This window comes from Pinus tabuliformis, chromosome 2_2, assembly GCF_031772625.1.
Source record: "Pinus tabuliformis cultivar Carrire ecotype Pingquan chromosome 2_2, CPIR1, whole genome shotgun sequence".
Taxonomy (NCBI): domain Eukaryota; kingdom Viridiplantae; phylum Streptophyta; class Pinopsida; order Pinales; family Pinaceae; genus Pinus; species Pinus tabuliformis.
In genome coordinates, this window is record NC_142300.1 from 1047911763 (window position 1) to 1047921536 (window position 9774).

General features: G+C 28.1%; 1 protein-coding gene across 4 annotated transcripts in view; it reads right to left on the reverse strand.

The window, feature by feature from the left end:
- The window catches only part of LOC149196958 (jacalin-related lectin 3-like), a 274881-nt gene that overhangs the window by 16328 nt on the left and 248779 nt on the right, over positions 1 to 9774 (reverse strand). For all 4 annotated transcript variants that reach the window (XM_089405694.1, XM_089405692.1, XM_089405693.1 and 1 more), the window contains 4 exons: positions 7699 to 7893; positions 7358 to 7600; positions 5015 to 5209; positions 4674 to 4916 (listed from right to left, as the gene is read on the reverse strand). In XM_089405694.1, the coding sequence (XP_089261820.1) occupies positions 4674 to 4916; positions 5015 to 5209; positions 7358 to 7600; positions 7699 to 7893 (876 nt within the window). The remainder of the gene's footprint in view (positions 1 to 4673; positions 4917 to 5014; positions 5210 to 7357; positions 7601 to 7698; positions 7894 to 9774) is intronic.

The following is a 9774-nucleotide window of genomic DNA, read 5'->3' on the forward strand; positions in this document are numbered from 1 at the left end:
AATGTTGAAGCAGACGAATATTCTAAGACAGGTTTACAACAGGCTATGGGTACATGGAGGATAAAGGAACAGTTTCAGGACCAGATCCGTGAGACGGATTTGGCCCCATATACTTAAAGTTTTTTGCTGCAAGCTGGGAAGGCGTCAGAAACAATTGCCCTTAAATTGTTTTTGGCGGTTTTGATATATGATTTTTAAAACTTTTTATATTAACAGCTCCTGTTTGGGAGAAACTCGGATAAAACTCAATGAATTTCATGCTGCTTATGTCGTGGGTCGTTTTCCTTTATGGAGGCCCTGTGGGATTGTGACAGTCTCTGATATTTTTTGGGGCGGCTGCGTTCCAGGCCGAGTTTATGTCGAACTTGGTGTTTTTTTGTACCATTTTGTTTATTTCAGTCATCTTAGATGACAGCTATGGGAGAGGACTCACTACCTCCCCGGTTTTAGGCAGTTTTCCAAACTGCTGGATGTTAACTCATCGGCTTGTAGCTCTTTTATTTTTATAATAGAAAAGCTCGGTTTTTTTCCTTGGAAAAAAAAACAATCAGTGTTATTTCACCTAATTGGAATAACAATGTAATCCATATTATTAGTCTGATGATTTCAAACAGAATATGTACATCAATGATTTTCGAATTAGGCTGGCAAAACAAAGATTTTATGAGTAATAATTGTAGAGAATGGATTCAACATGCAATCGATAGTTCCACTAATATGTTTCAAATTTTTAAATGGGAACTTTTAAACAGCATCGAATTGGCAATACAGAGGTCACCCACAGTCCGAAATGTCTTTAAAGATTCTTTCGTAGATATCGAGATCAGCGCTTTATCTTTCCTTACAAGTGGGAAAAACAAGCTGCTATGTACACACCTCAGCAACAGGGTCTCCACCGAATAAAGACAAATACGGAAAAGGGAGAATCATCATCATCAAGGAGGACAATAATTTTAGATGAAGATGCCAAAGGAAAAGGAAAAGCAACAGAATCTACTTTACAGGACGCACTAACGGATGCCCAGGACCCCAGCAGATATCGATTGGGACGAAGAGTACTCCAAGCTGATGGAACGTCACTACCAAAAGATGCTCGACGCATCCAGGCCAGCACATGATTCTTCTTCTGATGAATTTGATCTTGAAAACTATTATGATTCAGATAGGACCATGGTAGAATCTTTTGTACCAGAAAAGTTGAGTAGACACCATCAGCGAAAATATGCCAAAAGGACCCTCAATTATTTATGTTTTGTCATTATAGTTTAGAACAGTAGAGTTAGGGAGTCTATAAAAGAGAGATCGGCAAAATCTCAAGACATCGCTTGATAGAGAACTCTGAGATCTCATATTGTATGTTGCTGGCTTGGTTTGAACTTTGGACCACCACTGCACAACAAGTTTCGAGCAGTGTTGTGAGACTTGGTTAAGATCCAGGAGACTTTCTATGTGTCTCCAACTCAATCCTGAAATGGGTAATCAGTATAAGCTTGGCCTGAAACTTGATTGAAAGTGGAAATTGCCAAAACCCATTGAATGCCTAAGAAAATTGAAGTTTCGATATTGTCACTTGTACGAATACTCTTGTTAACATGAATTGTAAGGTCTTAGTGACAACATCAATCCAACTTACATTCAACAAGAATGACAATTCTGCTTCCAAAGGGGAAAGGAGGGATAGCATGTTCTCCTTCCAAAGGAAGGCAGGAATAGGCTTAGATGCTCAAAGTTCAAAGCCTGAAGAAGATACCTAGGATGACAGGTATGCTTTAAATTACCAAGGGAGGGTTTTTAAGCATGTATGCTATCCCAAAGTCTTGCATCGTCATCCAAGGAAGGAAGCCCAAATCTGTTACATACTCATCCGAGGAAGGAAGCCCAGAATTTGTTAACAAGAAACAAAAGCAAAATGAAGCAAAGGAAGGGACAAGCTATAACAAGAAACAAAATAATCCACCTGTCTCTTTTTCACTACTACATTTCCATGTGACTGTGAAACACTTCTCGGTAGGAAATCCATGACTAAGGAGGCAGAGCAAGTGTTCTAGGAAATTCACATTGATGGTTGACAAAGGTATCGAATCACAGCTCAAAATTAAGAAAACTAATTCAACAACACGACATTGTGCTTTCAAAGAGAAAGATGCAACACGTGGCTTGTTGCCCCATGATGCAAGAGCAAAATCAGAAATAGAGAGCGATTTGCAAATGAATATATGGTAAACTGCAAAAAGAACAATAGGTAAAAACCATTCAACTTCGAAAAACAACGTAAGATGATCATATTACAATCTAAATGGATCTCAAGATACAAGAAGTAGATTAAAATAGGAAATTCAAGATGGCTCAATATTATTTAGCACATCATATTTCTTACAAAATGATGATTGAAAGGGATCTTAAAATGCAAGCAGATTATCTTTTAAGAAGCTAAATGTCCCATATTTGTAGCCTATGGGGCAAGAACTGATCCCATAGAGAGAGATAACTGAATATTAGCCCTTGGGAATATCTTACTGCAATGAATCCAATATTGCAGCTGAATACAATAAGACTGTAAATGAATAGATAAGTTGAAATAAGTCTACAAGATAAATTCCTTACTAAAATTGAGTACTAAAAATATGGAGTTGCTGCAGATATCTATCGGTTCTCTCAAATTCATCTTCCAGTGAGATTTCTTGTTCCTAATGAAAATAACTTGACGCTTAGAAGTTAGAACAGACGTTAATTATTTTTATTTGTTGGCTTGCAGAGGGCTTTCTGCCATTAAGACTGGAGCGTGATTAAATCTGCTTTGAATACTGCACATATATTTGAGCAATTTCAAGGAGCAAATTCTCAAAATGAGGCACTCCAAGTTGGATTCAGGAATACTGTTATCCATTTGCAATTTTGCACAGTTCATAATTGTTAAGAATAGAACTGTCAATTTCAAGCCCATTGATACAAAGGACTAGAAAGTGACAGAATAATAGCAATTACACCTTTTTTGACAAGTTAAATATTGATTAATCGATATTAAGGTTTTAAAGGATTAATGTAACTAATGCGATGGAAAGAAGATGAGGGAAATTGACATTAAAACTTACAAATGGTGGTCGAGCCAATCTACATGAGTGGGTCGAAAAGATATTGGACAAATTTTGTGAGGAGCAAGCAATACAAGAATGAACTTATATTGATCGAATTAAAACAAGGCTTTTCAATGATTTTTACAATAATTTTTTTGTACCATACCGACCTTATTACACATGTTTCTCCTAGACAAAGGAGACGGCCATATGGTAGAATTCCAACTACGACCATCGTTAGAAGCAGATCAACTGGGAGAAATTTCTGGACGCTCATTGTAAAAGCACAAAAAAAGTGTAAAAGCTACAGGAAATCCTACTACTCCATCATCATGGTTGTTGCAAAGATGATATTTAAATAGGTCCCAATAACACATCTACTCATTGCAACAAAGGTAACAAAATCCCCCATGGATAATGTGCAACAACTCTTCAAATGAAATATATCCACTTAAATAACATGCTTGAAAAGAGAAATAGCCTAACTTTCAATTTAAATAGTAAAAAAACATATGCTTGACTTTCAAAAAAAAAAGAAATTAATGTTTCATACACTATTATAAGAAAGTTAAGGAATTTTGTATACATATTTTATTATTAAATGTAAATTTACAATATCTTATCAAGAAATATATTTTCTTAATGATTAAATCATTTAAATTATACTTAAAATTGTTATAATTTTTAATCAAATTCAAATCATTTATATATATGTATGGGGTTTAGAAAAAAAATTGTCATATAAAATTTAAATCTTTTTAAATTAGATGTTTAATTTAATATAAATTAGATATAATTTGGGTAATTGGTAAAAGTTAATTTTTTTAAATATATTTTTTGCTATGTTTGTAAAATTTATTATTTAAAAATCTATAATTCTAAATACTTTTAAAAGAAAAATATATATATATATTTATTTTTAATAAATATATTTAAAATTTTATAATATTTAAAAAAAAAATTACTTATTATACTATATTTAAGATAAAAAAAATCTGATATAACAAAAAAAATAAAAATCAAAATCAAAATAGAAATAAAAAAATCAAAATTCTTCGAACTTATAATTGATTTAAATTATACTTAAAATTGTTATATTTTTTAATCAAATTCAAATCATTTATATATATGTATGGGGTTATGAAAAAAATTTGTAATATAAAATTTAAATCTTATTAAATAAGATGTTTAATTTAATATAAATTAGATATAATTTGGGTAATTGAGAAAGGTTATTTTTTTAATATATATATTTTTTAATGTTTTTACAATTTATTATTTAAAAATCTATAATTCTAAATATTTTTAAAAGAAAAAAATATATTTATTTTTAATAAATAGATTAAAATATCTTTAAAATTTTATAATATTTTAAAATAATTACTTATTATACAATATTTAAGATGAAAAAAAATTCTGATAAAAAATTAAAATTAAAATCAAAAATCTTCAAACTTATAATTTAATTAATATTATTATTTAACATACTATGAAACCATATCTAAAATAATAACATTTTGAAAAATCATATTTTTATTAATTAAAAATTAAATTCTACCGCTTCTAATGTAATTAATTTGACATACTATGAAAACATACCTTTCGAGGCACTGCAGTGTGAAACTTTAAGAGATAAACTCCGATACAATCCAAATATAAATCACTCCGACCATGAAAGCCCACTATTTTCCCATAGCTATTGGGGAATGAAAAGTAATTCCCTTTTTCTCTACCATAAGGTCCATATTTCTTCAAGTTGCTTGTAAAAGTCAATGACCTTAAATAAGTGTCGTAATTTCCACTTATTGAAGTGAGAATCTCTTTGGGATAATCCAATTCAATCTGTAAAAAATAAATTATAAATTAATCAATATATAAAAATTAAAACAATATCAATGCATATTATTTATAAAACATATTTATTATTATTCAGTCATCACCTTTCCAACTTTTTTTCCACCGTTTCCTCCATGCTCGAACTGAAAAGGACTTCCATCCTTATCATATTTAATTTTAATGGAATGTATGGCATCTCCATAACCTACAATTATTCTGTGAATGCCTGAATACACTCCATCATCCCACTTGTCCCCACCTTTGCCTCCCCATGGACCAACTGATATGGGCTTCAAACTCTACAATAAGAAGAAAATAAAGACCTTGAATTAATTAATTTTTCCATTTACCACAAAAAAATTGTACTTAATTAACTTTCACAAAGACTTCAAATTAGTTAATTTGTCCATTTACTAGGAAAAAAATCTACTTAACTTTCACAAAGACCTCAATTTAATTTATTTTTCTGTTTACTAGAAAAAATAATCTTTCACAAAGACCTCAAATTAATTAATTTTTCAACTTAATAAAAAAAATGTACTTAATTAACTTTTAAGTTTATTTTAAATGAATGAAATATAAAGGAAATTATATAGACACCAATTTTAATATTTTCAAATATTAGTGTATAAACCTAAGTTTTTATTTTGTTTTTAAATAAAAGACTGGTATTATCCTCTAACATCTTCAGGTTTGAATTTATTATAATTCTTTTTTTGGTCGTAGAAAATTATAAAATTATCTTTTAAACGCATCACAAAAGCAATTTGACAAGTTAAATATTGATTAATCGATATTAAGGTTTTAAAGGATTAATGTAACTAATGCGATGGAAAGAAAATGAGGGAAATTGACATTAAAACTTACAAATGGTGGTCGAGCCAATCTACATGAGTGGGTTGAAAAGATATTGGACAAATTTTGTGAGGAGCAAGCAATACAAGAATGAACTTATATTGATCGAATTAAAACAAGGCTTTTCAATGATTTTTACAATAATTTTTTTGTACCATACCGACCTTATTACACATGTTTCTCCTAGACAAAGGAGACGGCCATATGGTAGAATTCCAACTACGACCATCGTTAGAAGCAGATCAACTCGGAGAAATTTCTGGACGCTCATTGTAAAAGCACAAAAAAAAGTGTAAAAGCTACAGGAAAACTTACTACTCCATCATCATGGGTGTTGCAAAGATGATATTTAAATAGGTCCCAATAACACATCTACTCATTGCAACAAAGGTAACAAAATCCCCCATGGATAATGTGCAACAACACTTCAAATGAAATATATCCACTTAAATAACATGCTTGAAAAGAGCAATAGCCTAACTTTCAATTTAAATAGTAAAAAAACATATGCTTCACTTTCAAAAAAAAAAGAAATTAATGTTTCATACACTATTATAAGAAAGTTAAGGAATTTTGTATACATATTTTATTATTAAATGTAGATTTACAATATCTTATCAAGAAATATATTTTCTTAATGATTAAATCATTTAAATTATACTTAAAATTGTTATAATTTTTAATCAAATTCAAATCATTTATATATATGTATGGGGTTTAGAAAAAAAATTGTAATATAAAATTTAAATCTTTTTAAATTAGATGTTTAATTTAATATAAATTAGATATAATTTGGGTAATTGGTAAAAGTTAATTTTTTTAAATATACTTTTTGCTATGTTTGTAAAATTTATTATTTAAAAATCTATAATTCTAAATATTTTTAAAAGAAAAAATATATATTTATTTTTAATAAATATATTTAAAATTTTATAATATTTTTAAAAAAATTACTTATTATACTATATTTAAGATAAAAAAAAATCTGATATAACAAAAAAAAATCAAAATCAAAATCAAAATAGAAATAAAAAAATCAAAATTCTTCGAACTTATAATTGATTTAAATTATACTTAAAATTGTTATATTTTTTAATCAAATTCAAATCATTTATATATATGTATGGGGTTATGAAAAAAAATTTGTAATATAAAATTTAAATCTTATTAAATAAGATGTTTAATTTAATATAAATTAGATATAATTTGGGTAATTGAGAAAGGTTATTTTTTTAATATATATATATTTTTAATGTTTTTACAATTTATTATTTAAAAATCTATAATTCTAAATATTTTTAAAAGAAAAAAATATATTTATTTTTAATAAATAGATTAAAATATCTTTAAAATTTTATAATATTTTAAAATAATTACTTATTATACAATATTTAAGATGAAAAAAAATTCTGATAAAAAATTAAAATTAAAATCAAAAATCTTCAAACTTATAATTTAATTAATATTATTATTTAACATACTATGAAACCATATCTAAAATAATAACATTTTGAAAAATCATATTTTTATTAATTAAAAATTAAATTCTACCGCTTCTAATGTAATTAATTTGACATACTATGAAAACATACCTTTTGAGGCACTGCAGTGTGAAACTTTGAGAGATAAACTCCGATACAATCCAAATATAAACCACTTCGACCATGAAAGCCCACTATTTTCCCATAGCTATTGGGGAATGAAAAGTAATTCCCTTTTTCTCTACCATAAGGTCCATATTTCTTCAAGTTGCTTGTAAAAGTCAATGACCTTAAATAAGTGTCGTAATTTCCACTTATTGAAGTGAGAATCTCTTTGGGATAATCCAATTCAATCTGTAAAAAATAAATTATAAATTAATCAATATATAAAAATTAAAACAATATCAATGCATATTATTTATAAAACATATTTATTATTATTCAGTCATCACCTTTCCAACTTTTTTTCCACCGTTTCCTCCATGCTCGAACTGAAAAGGACTTCCATCCATATCATATTTAATTTTAATGGAATGTATGGCATCTCCATAACCTACGATTATTCTGTGAATGCCTGAATACACTCCATCATCCCACTCGTCCCCACCTTCGCCTCCCCATGGACCAACTGATATGGGCTGCAATCTCTACAATAAGAAGAAAATAAAGACCTTGAATTAATTAATTTTTCCATTTACCACAAAAAAAATTGTACTTAATTAACTTTCACAAAGACTTCAAATTAGTTAATTTGTCCATTTACTATGAAAAAAATCTACTTAACTTTCACAAAGACCTCAATTTAATTTATTTTTCCATTTACTAGAAAAAATAATCGTACTCAACTTTCACAAGACCTCAAATTAATTAATTTTTCAACTTAATAGAAAAAAAAATGTACTTAATTAACTTTTATTAAATGAATGAAATATAAAGGAAATTATATAGACACCAATTTTAATATTTTCAAATATTAGTGTATAAACCTAAGTTTTTATTTTGTTTTTAAATAAAAGACTGGTATTATCCTCTAACATCTTCAGGTTTGAATTTATTATAATCTTTTTTTGGTCGTAGAAAATTATAAAATTATCTTTTAAACGCATCACAAAAGCAATTTGACAAGTTAAATATTGATTAATCGATATTAAGGTTTTATACGATTAATGTAACTACTCTTCATTATTAGAAGAGGGACGTCTTCGCCCGTGCAAAGAGCAAAATGGCACTATTATTTTGCCTTGGCAAAGCTTTTATCTTTTACTAGATTGAGGTATAAAGTATAACGCTTAGGAAATCAGATTCCTAATTATCTAACTAATAAATGTTGGTTAATTCTCTTAATTGTGTGAAAGGAAGAACGCTTTAACTCTTGTATTTAACGAATTTTGGTAAAAATATAAATGATATATTTTTTAAAAAATATATTTATTTTTTTATGTTTTAAATTTATTAAATATTTAATAAAAAATGAAAAATGATTTTTTTATAATCTAACAAAAACTTCAGCGAAATCTCAGTGAATACAGGAAATAGGGATTGGGAGAAATTATACTAATCTATACGGATTATGGTGCATTAAAAATAGAGATTTAAGAGAGTTGACAATTCAATTTTGAGCTTTGTCATTATGAAAATATGAATGTCTAAGAGAGTTGACAATTCAAATTTGAGGTTTGTCATTATGAAAATATGAATTTAGACATTTGAATTTGAAATATGAAGGAAAATTAAGAATTTTAATTAGTCACTAGGAGAGTGTTCATTAAATTTATGAAAAAGAATTTTAGTAATCGATGTAAGACAAAGAACTTATGAATCGATTAATGTGAAAAACCAATTGTCTTGATGAACACTTATTTTAATTTAAGGTATCATCAATTAATTTTGAAGTCTTAAAAGATAGTGAAGAGCAATAAAGTCATCAAATCTTTCATGACTCCCAATGGCTACCAATGTCTTAGCTCAACATTACAATCATCGAACATCCATTGGAATACAATGTTTCAACCAATTAGAGATGTAATTTGAATAAAGTAATGAAGGTGTGAACTTATATGTGGATTATGAAGTTAGTTCCCATGTATGTTTATCCAAATAAAATATGAAATCACTCACTTGGGAAGCTTGTTGGATTCTCAAGCCAATGATTCACCACATGGAGGTAAAATTGGTAGGCATGAAGGTCATTAAGACTCTAGGGTGAGTAATTCATCCATAATTCTAAAGGTGGGTGAAGTTTTCCTTCTAGGATAGACAAAATGACAAAAATATTGTAATACCCCTAATTTGATTCCTAGACATTAATATGTTAATGTCCACATTTTTTATAGGTTAGACAGCTGGTTTGTGACAGATTGCGCTTTGATTGTCACAACCTAACATTACAAATTATGATATAGCCAAAATACTTTAACACAATCTCTAACCATACAAATTCCTTACTTGCATGAGTGGTTTCCATGTATTTAACACAATCTCTATAACCATACAAATTCCTTACTTGCATGAGTGGTTTCCATGTATTT